Source organism: Phyllobates terribilis, unplaced genomic scaffold (assembly GCF_046119375.1).
Source record: "Phyllobates terribilis strain yellow unplaced genomic scaffold, ASM4611937v1 Scaffold_66__1_contigs__length_7565176, whole genome shotgun sequence".
NCBI lineage: Eukaryota > Metazoa > Chordata > Amphibia > Anura > Dendrobatidae > Phyllobates > Phyllobates terribilis.
The window spans coordinates 2671996-2686634 of NW_027362826.1; the positions used below are offsets into that span (position 1 = coordinate 2671996).

General features: G+C 47.6%; 1 protein-coding gene across 1 annotated transcript; it reads right to left on the reverse strand.

Annotated features, from left to right (window-relative positions):
* Positions 1-9206: 9206 nt before the first annotated feature.
* Positions 9207-13813, reverse strand: LOC141193542 (microtubule-associated serine/threonine-protein kinase 3-like). The gene is made up of 6 exons (XM_073662142.1): positions 13805-13813; positions 10229-10394; positions 10024-10122; positions 9659-9781; positions 9405-9514; positions 9207-9302 (listed from the first exon to the last, which is right to left on the reverse strand). The coding sequence occupies exons 1-6, from the start codon at positions 13811-13813 to the stop codon at positions 9207-9209; spliced, it is 603 nt and encodes a 200-aa protein (XP_073518243.1).
* Positions 13814-14639: the final 826 nt, after the last annotated feature.

Here is a 14639-nt window from a genome sequence, read left to right on the forward strand (position 1 = left end):
GAGACCGGAGGCCGTGGGCAGCGTCTGCCACGGTCACCCACCACATCCACCCCGAAGGCATACCACATGAAGGGTCAGGGAACCCAAGGCCAAGGGTGTCCCAACAGAGGGCCCGAGGGAGCTGGACCTAGGTGGATCACTGGTGGGGACGGCCAGAGAACGGGACAGAAGGAGAGCTCAGGGCCACGCTCCGGACTTGTTTGGGGGTTGGCTGGATCCAGGACCTGGTGGACGCAGCACGGCTCGGGTGGTCACTCAAAGCTGGAGTGACCAGTACAACATCTGCAGTAAGTAAACACCCTTAACTGCACAACCCGACTCTGTCTTAATTGCCGTCTGCACTGCACCACCACAACCCCCATCCTCTGCACCTGTCCCCCCTGAGGCTATACCCCTCCCGTTGGGGGTTATCCCACCAAGCTGCGCACCCACCATCAGCCTCAGCGGACCCTGCTGCAGCGGCGGCCACAGTGACCGCATCACAACGGGTGGCGTAGTCGACACAAAAGAACTCTTAATAACATCTGTAGGACTGCCACATAACACTGAGTTTGACGCCCTGGGCACGGGCCGGGTCACAGCCGCTCGGAGACTACAACCCCCCATCTGATCCGGTGCCGGGTATTCCCCTCAAAAAGGAATATGTCCCAGGGGGCGCGTCAACTTTGGCGTAGTCGGCAGGATCACGTGCCCGCAACACCCGGGTACTGCGTGCCTGAAGAAAAGTGCAAGTTTACCTCAGAAAGAAGTCTCCCGCCGGTTCCGGAGGGTCCACGCCATCGGACTCCATCACCAGTCGTTTCCCGCCGATTGTCCGCCATTTCCAGCTTGTTCCCGCCATCTGCAGAGTTTCCCGCCACTGGGCGACGCTTCCCGCCAAATCCGAAGATTTCCCGCCTTGGAAGAGCAGCGGACGCCATTATGGGCGTGCCAAAGGAGGGCAGGAGGCCGCCTCCCATCGTGGGCCAGGACAGAAAATGGCGCCAAAAGTGGAAACCGCCCCCACCAACAGAGACTGTGATGCTGGAGGTGTCTGTCAGCGTGGAAGGACTGCCCCTGGAGCTGACAGTCACCGAGTTGCCCCGGGACGGCCCTCGAAGTGGGAGGAGACGAAAGAAAAGAGCAAAGATGGGTGCCGCCTGGAGCAGTCTGGAGCGAGCGCACCCGGAGACAAGAAGTCTAACGAGGAGTAGCGGAGGAGCTTACCCGGAGATGGAGAGAAAGCAGAACAGCACCGGCCCGCTGGCCAGGAGTCTGCTAGAGACCGAGAAAGGAGAGCAGAGCAGCACCGGCCCGCTGGCCAGGAGCCTGCTGGAAGAAGAGCAGAGCAGCACCGACCCGTTGGTCAGGAGCCTGCTAGACACCACGACCCCACTAGGCCTAGTGGAGGTCCTCGCACAGCTCCCCCGAGACCGGGAGTGTGCACAGACTGCCCTGGAGGGCCTCGCACGGAGGATGGCCCGGGTACAGCGCGAGATATTGGCGGAGTGGAGCCGAGAGATGGCCCAGCAAACCAGTCAACGGAGCACGCTACCCTGGAAGAGGAAACAGACCGCCTCTGAGGATGGCGCGGGAGGACCCAAGGCCGGAGACGGCGCCGAGAAGGGAGCCGGACGCAAGGAGGCAGGTAAAGGGGACGCCTATACCCCAAGCCGGGAAACCGCCCACCTGCCCCAGCTCCCCGTCGCAGAGCCCGAAAGTCCCCCTGCTGTGCCCGTAGCCGCCATGTCACCGCTATGGACTAGGCCCCGACCGGAAGCCGCCGCAGCGACCCCTGTGACGTCACACGCCTCGACCCGGAGCGTGACAAAGCAGGAAGAGCCTCCGGCCTGGTCGCAAGGCCTAGTACCCCCGGGCGCCGCATCACCAACAGCGCCCCCTACCTCCGCGGAGCCTCCGGCCTGGTCGCAAGGCCAGGTAGCCCAGGGCGCCGCCGTGTTAACGGTGCCCTTCACCTTCCAGATGCCCCAGGCCTGGCCGCAAGGCCTGGGCAACCCGGGCGTCGCCAACACCGCGCCCGCGCCCGCGAAACCAAGGGTGCCACATCTGGGGGAGGACTTGTTCAGCCAGCTCACATGGCCGGACGGGCGGCCCTTCATCTGGCCCGAAGAATTCCATGAGCTGGAGCGGCAGCAGAGACAAAGGCCCTTGTGTGAGCCCCTGATTCCGGCTCCGAAGCCCGTGGCACGGGTCTCGCCTCCTCTGGAAGAAGCCCAATTTGCGTGGGACCCCACGGGAGAAGATCTAATGGGGTTCACCGGAGAAACCCGGGCAGCTGCGGCAGAGCGCGCTGAGTGCTGCCGTCAGCAGCTCGCGGAGTTCGCAAGAGAGCGGGAAGAGAGGCGGGTCCGAGAGCAACAGGCCCAAGTACGGAGCGCCGAGCAGAAGAGCCGGACCAGGAGGGACCCCCGTGCAGCGCATTGTCCCCGCACCATCGGGACAGTGATCAAGTTCAACCAGCAGCATGGGTGGGGCTTCATCCGAGACCGCAACACCTTCGGTGACGTTTTTGTAACACGCAGAGACGTTGAATCCCATCTGCCGGAGGGTCACAGAGGTCGTGACCTCTACATCGGAGACGAGGTCACCTTCACCCGGCACAAGTGTGCCAAAGGACCTTACGCCCTCCACGTACACCGCCTGACGGAGGAGGAGTTGCGGTGCGAGGAGGAGGAGCAAGAGGACCCGGACGGGTCTGAAGCTACTACCAGCTACAAGCAAAGAGCAGGAGGAAGACGCCGTTGAGTGCGGCAGAGCAGGTGCTGTAAATAGTTACCCGACCGGGTACCAAAGAAACTGTTGCTACATATATAGTCCCCGTTGGGACCAGCATGAGTGAACTGTTTACCCGTTATCCCGTATCCATACCAGGCTGAGGACTGTGAGCAGCCATTCCCTTCCCTTTACCTGGCCGAGGACTGAGAGCGGCCAACTTCCCCTGTATATAGTTGCGCTTCCTAAAGCGCCCCCTACTGGTTTTATAGGAAAGCCACGTGTTCCAGAGACTGTCGCGTTTTACCTGGTCACACGTTGCACAGTGACCGGAGGAGGAGCCAGAAGCGACGAGAAAGTTATTTTTATGAAAAGTTTTATGCTGCATATATTTAAAAAGTTTTATATGTTTTATTATGTTGATATTGAAAAAAAAAAAAAAAAAAATTGCATGTATGGTGTTTTGTCTTTACAGCCCGAGGACGTGCTGTGATTTACCAGGGGGGAATGTAGCACCCTGAGGATTCGGCTGCTACAGGGGTATTGCACCTCAACCCAGAGGTGTGATATTCCACTCCCGGGCAAGGATGGAGAGTGGGACTGAGCTCGGTAGGCTGCATGCACTACACACATCCCATTTCCGGAGGGCAGACCAACGGTACTCCCACTTAGAAATGTGCAGGTACGACCGAGTCTGTCCTTGGCTGGAGTGGGAGGGGGTTGGAACATCCCATGTAGTGTAGGGGCAGATAGGGGGTGCAGTCTGGGTAGTGATAGGAGCTCATTGGGTGCTGGTCACCTGAGCTCACACATAGAGGGATATATAAGGTGGGCACCAACTAAGATCAGGGTCAGATGCAGAGAACAAGTCAGCGAGCAGAGGAGAAGAGAGACCCAGAGTGAGAGAGGAGAAGAGAGACCCAGAGGGGGAAACAGAAAAGAGGACTCCAAGAACCCAAATTAAATCCCCGGGTGAAGAGTCGGCACAGGGTACCGGATCCCAAACTGGTGGGGGCAGAAAACACACCCTAGCCAGAGACCGGAGGCCGTGGGCAGCGTCTGCCACGGTCACCCACCACATCCACCCCGAAGGCATACCACATGAAGGGTCAGGGAACCCAAGGCCAAGGGTGTCCCAACAGAGGGCCCGAGGGAGCTGGACCTAGGTGGATCACTGGTGGGGACGGCCAGAGAACGGGACAGAAGGAGAGCTCAGGGCCACGCTCCGGACTTGTTTGGGGGTTGGCTGGATCCAGGACCTGGTGGACGCAGCACGGCTCGGGTGGTCACTCAAAGCTGGAGTGACCAGTACAACATCTGCAGTAAGTAAACACCCTTAACTGCACAACCCGACTCTGTCTTAATTGCCATCTGCACTGCACCACCACAACCCCCATCCTCTGCACCTGTCCCCCCTGAGGCTATACCCCTCCCGTTGGGGGTTATCCCACCAAGCTGCGCACCCACCATCAGCCTCAGCGGACCCTGCTGCAGCGGCGGCCACAGTGACCGCATCACAACGGGTGGCGTAGTCGACACAAAAGAACTCTTAATAACATCTGTAGGACTGCCACATAACACTGAGTTTGACGCCCTGGGCACGGGCCGGGTCACAGCCGCTCGGAGACTACAACCCCCCATCTGATCCGGTGCCGGGTATTCCCCTCAAAAAGGAATATGTCCCAGGGGGCGCGTCATATACACTGCACAGTGCCACTTCTCTTGTCCTGTATACTGGGTGTCATTCTCAGTATCTGTATTATTCTGTATATATACACTGCACAGTACTACTTCTCTTGTCCTGTATGCTGGGTGTAATTCTCAGTATCTGTATTATTCTGCATATATACACTGCACAGTACCACTTCTCTTGTCCTGTATACTGGGTGTCATTCTCAGTATCTGTATTATTCTGTATATATACTCTGCACAGTACTACTTCTCTTGTCCTGTATACTGGGTGTAATTCTCAGTATCTGTATTATTCTGTATATATACACTGCACAGTGCCACTTCTCTTGTCCTGTATACTGGGTGTCATTCTCAGTATCTGTATTATTCTGTATATATACACTGCACAGTGCCACTTCTCTTGTCCTGTATACTGGGTGTCATTCTCAGTATCTGTATTATTCTGTATATATACTCTGCACAGTACTACTTCTCTTGTCCTGTATACTGGGTGTAATTCTCAGTATCTGTATTATTCTGTATATATACACTGCACAGTGCCACTTCTCTTGTCCTGTATACTGGGTGTCATTCTCAGTATCTGTATTATTCTATATATATACACTGCACAGTACCACTTCTCTTGTCCTGTATACTGGGTGTAATTCTCAGTATCTTGTAATGCAGCAGCTTGCTAGCATTACTGTAAATGGTCCAGGATGTGTTTTACCTGACCATGTACCTTCCCCTTTAACTGACTGGTCACATGACTGTGACATCACACAGGTCCTGTATGCACAGTAAAGGTCTGTACACATGACTGGGACAGCACACAGGACCTATACACACAGCTGACTGATCACATGACTGTGACATCAGCAAGGTCCTGTCAGTATGGGTGTATGTGTGCACAGGATATATAAACCCCGGTAATTGGAGACAGGTGTGTTCGGTGTGAGGCGTGAGGCCTGTGCTCCGTGTGTGTGGGACACCGTTTGTGAGAGGCCTAGTGAGGCCGAGTGAAGCCTGGCAGCCTGAAAGGCAAAGACTGGATAATGTGCGGATGCTAGTGGCCTTGGAAGGCAGCGGCTTTGGAGTGAAGCCTGGTACCTGAAAGGTCGAGCCTGGATCCTGTGTGGATGTCAGTGGCCTTTGAGGGAACGACGGCTGGAGACCCCTACCTGGGAAGCCGCAAAGCCACAGTGGTGGCGGATTATTGAGCAAGAGTCCTGAAAGGCAGAGCCTGGATCCTGTGTGGATGTCAGTGGCCTTTGAGGGAACGACGGCTGGAGACCCCTACCTGGGAAGCCACAAAGCCACAGTGGTGGCGGATTAAAATGGACTGCAGCAACTAAACCGGCAAAGGTAGTACACTTTGTTACATGGACTGTGTTATGGTCATTGATAATTTATTACCTTGCCGTAGGCTGTAACCTGGAGCAAGTGGGCCTGTGTGCCACTTGTCTCATGAATGTTGTAGATATGTGTGTCGGCGTGCCACGGAGTTGGACCTGGTGAACTGTGGCTTATGATGTAATAAACTGCAACATTGTGAGAAAAATGTAAAGACATTGCACGTGTGCATTGATTGACGCAGCGAAGCGAGTAACCCCCAGTATGATGACTAGCGCTGCCTTACAATCTGTATTATTCTGTATATTATACTGGGTGTCATTCTCAGTATCTGTATTATTCTGTATATATACACTGCACAGTACCACTTCTCTTGTCCTGTATAGTGGATGTAATTCTCAGTATCTGTATTATTCTGTATATATACACTGCACAGTACCACTTCTCTTGTCCTGTATAGTGGATGTAATTCTCAGTATCTGTATTATTCTGTATATATACACTGCACAGTACCACTTCTTTTGTCCTGTATACTGGGTGTCATTCTCAGTATCTGTATTATTCTGTGTATATATACGCTGCACAGTACCACTTCTCTTGTCCTGTATACTGGGCGTAATTCTCAGTATCTGTATTATTCTGTATATTACACTGGGTGTAATTCTCAGTATCTGTATTATTCTGTATATATACACTGCACAGTGCCACTTCTCTTGTCCTGTATACTGGGTGTAATTCTCACTATCTGTATTATTCTGTATATATACTCTGCACAGTACTACTTCTCTTGTCCTGTATACTGGGTGTAATTCTCAGTATCTGTATTATTCTGTATATATACACTGCACAGTGCCACTTCTCTTGTCCTGTATACTGGGTGTCATTCTCAGTATCTCTATTATTCTGTATATATACACTGCACAGTACCACTTCTCTTGTCCTGTATACTGGGTGTCATTCTCAGTATCTCTATTATTCTGTATATATACACTGCACAGTACCACTTCTCTTGTCCTGTATACTGGGTGTAATTCTCAGTATCTGTATTATTCTGTATATATACATTGCACAGTACCACTTCTCCTGTTCTGCTGAAGAAGAGGTGGCATTGGCTTTGTGGAGGGTCAGTACTGATGGGTTTATTATTTTCTATGTCTACAATCCTATGGTTAAATAAAAATTAATCCTGAACAACTTGTTTAAAGGGGTTATCTGAAGGTTGGAAATTGTCCTCTATCATTGGGATATGGAATAATTTTCTGATTGCTGGGAGTCCAACAGCCGGGACCCCCACTGTTTCCGAGAACCAGGGATCTGAAGAGCTCTGGGTGAATGGAGCGGTAGTCGATCATTCGCACTGCAGCTCCATTCACACGTGGCTTAATAAACATCCCCTATAATGGAGTGGTGAGGGGCATGAACAAGAAAGCAAAATGTGCTGAACTTTTCATTGTGCCTCAATGGGATGAGGGGGGCGGTGATGTGGTATGTGGGATGGTGGGGTTTGTGTGACAGGCGTGCTTTTTCATTTTTCATCCCATTCCAGCCCTGATCTATATATATATATATATATATATATATATATATATATATATATATATATATATATATATATAATTAAAATTCTTTTAAAAGCAGAAGTGTTAATATGTATTTTTTATCGCTTAGCAGAATGCAGAGTGAAGTTTGATAGATATAAGAAAATCTCAATAAATATAGGAGTTGTTTTTTTTTTTTATTAGGGATAGGGTAGAAGGATAAGGGATGAACAAAATCAGGGACAGAATCAGTAGACAAAATCATAGTCAGTAAGAAATCCGGATCAGATACCAGGTGATCAGTAAAAAAAGCCAAGTCAGGCGAGCAGTTTGGATACAGCGGAGCCTGGTGACAGAGGCATTACCGAAACAAGTCTGGGTAGAGATGTTACAGTTAGAAGGCCACAGGTAGATGGTGAAGGTCCTTCTTTACAGGTCCAGCAGTGATGGTGGATCGGCTGTACTCCGCTAGATGCGGAGCTTTTCCGTCTTTTAGATGACACTTGGGCAACAGCGACAGCATGCAAATGCGCGAGCAGCCCTGGATAGTCCACGCCGGCAGGATGATAAGATCCGGCGGAAGATGGAACCTAAGAGAAGAGAAATAAATACAATGTAAGTGATGGGACTCCATATTACATGATACTACTGTGCGGTCAGTGTGGCCGGCCGGACAGCAGAGGAATCTTATTCACACAGATGTCCGGGGTCATTGTCAGCCATCATACATGTGACAATCCCATCACTGACAGATGACATCTGCTCCCCATGACTTATTCTCATCACTAACATCACACAACATGGAGATGATTCTCACACTTACCTCGTCTCTTTTTCCCCTTTTTCCCATTTTCTGAGTTTTGTTGGTCTATACTCAGATTCATTTCAGATTTTCTTTCCTCTTCAGTTGGAAATTCTGATGAGAAAGTAAAAAAACTCAGTAAAGAAATATTCTTATAGGATCTGCTTTGTGTACTGTATATAGAAGAATTGTTCTAGTCCTGTCCCCTATAGTCCTGATAATCTGGCATTACATTATTATAGGGCAGAATAAGTCCTATATACCGTTCATGACCTAATCTGAGGGGCATTAGATGTATCACTGATATGGAGCAGTAAGCGCCCTGTGTGCCGCCACGTGGTGCATCACTAATGAGCGATATTCTACTATAGGAGACAATGTCTTCTTATATTGAAGTGAGTTCCTGGATGCTAAAACGTATTTTACAGAATCCATGAAAACAATTCCTGGATAAAATTAAGGAAATAGAAATACAGTATGGGCCCATGGAAAACATAATTGGGATCCATGAAACCTGGACAACATAGGAGACCTAATACAGAAAAAACAAATATTTGAGCCTTGAAGTCAACATTCACCTTTTGATGCTGTACATACATACCTGATGATGGGGACGAGGAGGGCAAGCTGTTTATAGCATTGTCGCTATCAGATTCAGAAAGCGATTCTTTCTGCCTGTCAGGAAGAATCAGGGGGTCGGACCAGAAGACCCAGGAGGTAACTTCCAACTCTCCCATTCTATGATTTAAGAAAAACATGTAAATCACAAGTCAATGCAGAATAAAAGGGGTGGTCTCACTAGAAGAACACCGACTAGAGGGCCTAATAGGACATATGACTGTCATAGTGAGGAAGGTTTTATGCTCCAATCTACCTTCTATGGATCAGAGCGAAAAACAACTAGCAATAATGGCTGGCATGTAATACTACATCTCTCCTACAGTATGGGCAGCTCTAATACGTGTGAATGGCTGCAATTATGGGCTATTATCACCAACGGTTTCTGAAGCCAAAAGCACAATGACCGCTAATCATTGAGGCTGAATTTGATATTATGGTATTTATGTCCTATATTATGTGTTGTGCATATATATCAGCCTGGAACTCCCATTAATGACCCCATAATCTACTCACATTTCTGAGATATTTGTATTGGTTGCTGGCGTACACTCTGGAGGAGACTTCTGGTCCTCATCATTCATCTTTCTGGTAGTGATGGTACAGAGCTAAACATGGACAAAAACAAGATATGAAATACTTTTTTTTTACTTTTAGAGGTCTTTTTTGTTTCACATATTTTGGATTTATTGCGCACATACGGTACTTACTTTAGAAAGCCTTTCAGAAGAAGATGTAAAATTTTGGAAGTCAAGGTTCTCATTGTTCACACTTGTACCCTCCTCATCCTCTGAGACCGAATGGTCTATTTCAGAGTGATCTACAAAAGTAATGAAGTATTATTAGAGGTTGTTAGTATAAAACAGGCGTCATTTATCACAATATTAGTGGGTACTGATTATTACATTTTATGGAAGACAAGACAAACAGCCGCTTAGTCTAGATGATGTCTTCTTCTACTTACCGATAAATAAGCTGTTGTCCACATCTGAGGCAAGCTGAGGAATGTACTCTGGCTTCTGACTTAGAAGGTTGTTAAAATCTAAGTCACTCAGGAATGGATGACTCTTGATCTCAAGTGATCCTCCTGGAAAAAGAACAAAACAAAAGTGATGTGGACATTGTCAGAGATTGCTTCACATCTGAACAGTTTAACTTAATCTGAATTAATGACATAACTGAGTCAACATGAAGGAAGAAGACTGAAAGTCATAGTGTGGAGAACTAGAAATGGACAATCTGATAGAGAAGTGTTGATCCTCAAGGACATGAGTGATAAGTGTGATAGGTGAATATTAATACTAATATGAATAGTATTATATCTCTTACCTGTCCCAAGTCTATCTGCAGGATTTGTTCTGAGCAGCTCAGTAATCAGGTTCTGTGCATTGGGAGTAGGAGCGGAATTACAATCCCAAATTATGTCACCTGTTATACAGAAAATAAAATCTCTTTACTGGACTGTAAGGTAAAGCAAAGTAAACACCTAAACCAATGTAACTGATCAAAGCAATGGTCGGATCATTCCACTTACCAATGACAATCCTGTCATAAAGCTCAGCTACAGAATCTCCATCAAATGGTACAGATCCCGTGAGAAATTTATGTAGGATTATCCCCATTGACCACCAGTCAACAGGTCTTCCATAGCCTTCTTTCAGGATGACCTCTGGGGCGATGTAATATGGGGTGCCACATAACTGGAAAACAGAAGATAGAGATGAAAATGATAAAATGGTTATTATAACACGTTCTCGCCATAAAAACACAATGACAAAAGATAAAATATCAATGGAAACGTTCTCTAGAAATGAAGAATGTAGAGAAGACACAATAGTGTGATGAGATTTGTAAAGAAAAAAAAACATATGCCAAAGGCAAGGTGAACAGATGGGGTATATTAGTTAACCAAATACCAAAGCAAAACAAAGAAAACCCCTTAAAATATAATCTTTAATAGCTACATTTAAAAGCACCCATATCAATATATGAAGACAAAATGCATAAAATGTACAATATATGGGTAGTGGGATAAACGTAGGATAATTGACATGCAGGCTTGCCCTAGAGATCCCAAATGGGCTGAGATCCCGCCTGCCAGTGGAGGTTGACACCCTAGCTAATCGGTTTGGCGCCCCCCTCCACATCGGCACTCCCTCCGTGACGCTATCCACCCCTAGACAGACATACACATATACAGATAATGATGAAAGGCAGACAGTCATGTCGCTGCTAACATGCTGAATGAAAAAAAGGCAATATTCAATGTATCAATTATATGGAAACAGGGAAGCTGATATAATGTAGTTCCACTAGTACAGAGAGCGATATCAAATGCACCAATCTATACACAATTCAGTATGATATATAAACCATCATTCAGAAGCCTATTATAGATACATAAAGTACATTAGTGCTGGCAATTACGGGCAACAAGAACAATATTATAAAAGCACGTGTGCTCAATTAACGGTAAACATAGGAACATAAATATGTCCAAAGTAGTAACAAGTCACCTATATAATGACATTGAGCATGAAGATAATAGTCTAGGACAGACGGTATATATAGACAACCTCAAAATCCCCCTGGCTAATCTATAATCAGGACTGATCTACACAGGACACGTCCAAATGTTGGGACAGAGCATTATCCAGTGTGCGAAGTTGCCAAAAAAGCATTTTAGTCAGCAGTAACCAGAGGACTTATCTGTAAATTGTCCCAACACGTTTCTCCCCCTCCTAATTTGGGGTTCATCAGGGGATCATATTAGGAGATAGCCACAATGAGTCAGTGGACAGACGCGGGAGATAAATACACCCCGATCGGAGAATACTGCTGCCGCCACATTTTATGGATTTTGTCTTTATATATTGATATGGGTGCTTTTAAATGTATCTATTAAAAGTTATATTTAAGGTCTTTCTTTGCTTTGGTCCTTGGAGATTTGTAAAGAACAAGCTAAATTCCTGTAAGTGTTACCCACCTCACGGTCCAGGAACTCCCTGGTGATGTCCTCCGCTAATTCCTTGTAGGTGTTGGTTTTTGGCATCATGACACCAACTTTTGAAATCCCAAAATCGGTAACTTTTATGTGTCCAGCAGATGTAATCAGGAGGCTGTGAAAGAGAAGATGGTTTTAGCCTCACAGACCGTATGATAAATGATAACTTCCCCCCTTTATTATACTACGAGGGGCACTTACTTATCCGGCTTCAGGTCTCTGTGCACCACACCGTAGCTATGGAGGTATTCCACAGCAAGAACCGCTTCTCCAAAGTATAAGCGGGCCAAGGGGACAGATAGAGGACCCCTGGTGCTTAGGAGGGTCTCACAGTCACCACCTATAGAATAAAAAGGAAATGTGACCGGTGAGTGGTTTATACAGCAGATCACCATGATGTATAATGGGAAGTGAGCAGAGACATTGGGATAGGAGAGAATATAAACAGATATAATGTATAGTGCACATAATATTAGTCTGAATCGATGGAGAAATGTCCTCCATGTAACTAATAACATAAAGTGATGTCACATCTCGTCTACAGCTGGAGATACTGACATGCTCAGTGCGGACTTACAGGGAGATCACACAGACTGTGGCGTACAGAGAAATCTCAGGGCCCCATAGCAAAAGTTCTAACTGCACGCCCCTTCAAAAAAAACCCTTACTGAAGTCAATCGATGTTCTCAACAGCAATACACCTTTTATAGCCATTTTAGCATATGATGCTCCCAAAAATGCCCCCACCCACAGACTGAGTTAGATATCCCCACAGTGAAATCTTAATCCAGTTTCACCTTACAGATATAATGTAGCACCTGTCTATAATGTCCCCACTCAGTATGAGGCCAGTCACAGCCCCCTACTCAGTATAATGGCGCCCACAGCCCCCCCTACTTAATATAATGGCCCCCATAGCCCCTCAGACAATATAATGGTCTCCACCACTGCCCACTCAGTATGATGGCCCCCAAAGCCAATCAAACAGAATTAGGATCCCCACACAGAATAAGGACCCCCACTGCACACCATTCAATATGAGGACGCCCAGGGGGTGTAGGGGCATGTACAGTCACCAACTCAATATAGCGGCATTCACAGTCCCCTATAGCCCCTCACACGGCACACCATTCAGTATTATGGTACCCACAACCCTCAATTCTCAGTATTATGGCTTCCACCAATCTCGCAACTCAGTATTATGCCCCCACCAGCCCAACAACTAAGTATAATTGCTCTCACCAGCCCCACCACTCAGTATTATGGCCCTCAGCAGCCCCACCACTCAGTGTTATTGCCCCCAACAGTCCCTCCACTTAGTAGTAAGGCACACAATAGCCCCACTACTCAGTATTATGGCCCCCACCAGCCTCAACACTCAGTATTATGGCCCTCACCAGCCCCACCACTCATTGTTACGGCCCCTACCAGCCCCACCACTTAGTAGTAAGGCACCCACCACTCAGTACTACCACCTCCACCAGCCCCACCTCTCAGTATTATGGCCCCCACCAGTATCAACACTCAGTATTATCGCTCTCACCAACCCCACTACTCAGAATTATGACCCTTATTAGCCCCACCACTCAGTGTTATGGCCCCCACCAGCCCCACCACTTAGTAGTAAGGCACCCACCAGCCCCACCATTCAGTACTATAGCCCCCACCAGCCCTACCTCTCAGTATTATGGCCCCCACCACTACTTAGTGTTATGGCCCCCATCAGCCTCACCATTTAGAATTATCGCCCTCACCAGCCTCACCACTCAGTATTATGGCCCCAACCAGCCCTACTACTCAGCATATGGTCTCCACCTGCCCCATCACTCAGTGTTATGGCCCCCACCAGCCCCACCTGTGCAGTGTAAGTACTGAGACTCCACACTACAGATGCAATATTGTGGCGACATCGAAGAACCTGCAGTACACGGAGTCTCGGACCCATCTGCGGAGGCTGAATGGTGGATTTAGGAACCTTTGGCTCCCTGATCCACCATTGTTTTCATCGGTATTCATATTCTGACAATGTGAATACCACTGAAATTGTGATGACAGGTGGTGGAATGGGGCCCAGTGCCGAGCGGTGCCAGGCCCGATCTGACTCACTGGCACCATAGCACTGCTGCACACAGATCAATGAATTTCCAGGCATCTTGGTAATAGAAAACCTACAGTAAACGCACTGTGAGGATGTAACTGTCCTAATTATCCTAATTATAAGAGCAGTGATAAGATGTAAGCAGACATGGGCTGAATATACTACAATATACATGTCCTACCTCCTACATACTCCATGACCATACACAGGTGAGATTTTGTTGGAAAGGAGCAGAGCATGGAGACCACGAAGGGACAATCAGCGAATGTTAGGATGTCCCTCTCCAGAAAGGCCAATGCCACTCTTTTTGGAGTGTTCAGGTTTCGCTTGAACATTTTCTTCAAAGCAAAGATCTGGTGTGAGTCTTTATGGTGCGCTAAGTAGACGGCACTGGAGAGAAAGAGAATCAATGGTTAGAATGAATCTTTACTACAAGAACATCTATAGAAGTCATTATATAATGTTTTGTACTAATGTTTAATGCTAGAAGTCTGTCCGTCACTGGAAGTCCATGTCTAGAATTTGATAAAAGATCACTACATAGATCACCTATGGGAGGTGTCCACAATGCCACGTCCGCCGGAGCCCTCACCCAGGTCACATTACAGATGAGAGAATCTACTGAAATTATTCTTGGGCAGATTCACTACATTAGACCAGTAGATACGATTCAGTGCAAATAAAAGTTGGTCCAAATTAAAAGTGGTCCAATTGCCATAACATGACGTTAATTATGCTCCCGCATACCCCAAGACATAACAACATAATAAATGGAGGGGAGCGAAGGAGTTACAAAAAATGAAACCCATTATAGCCACTTGTCCTCTGTGCCAGTCTTTATTG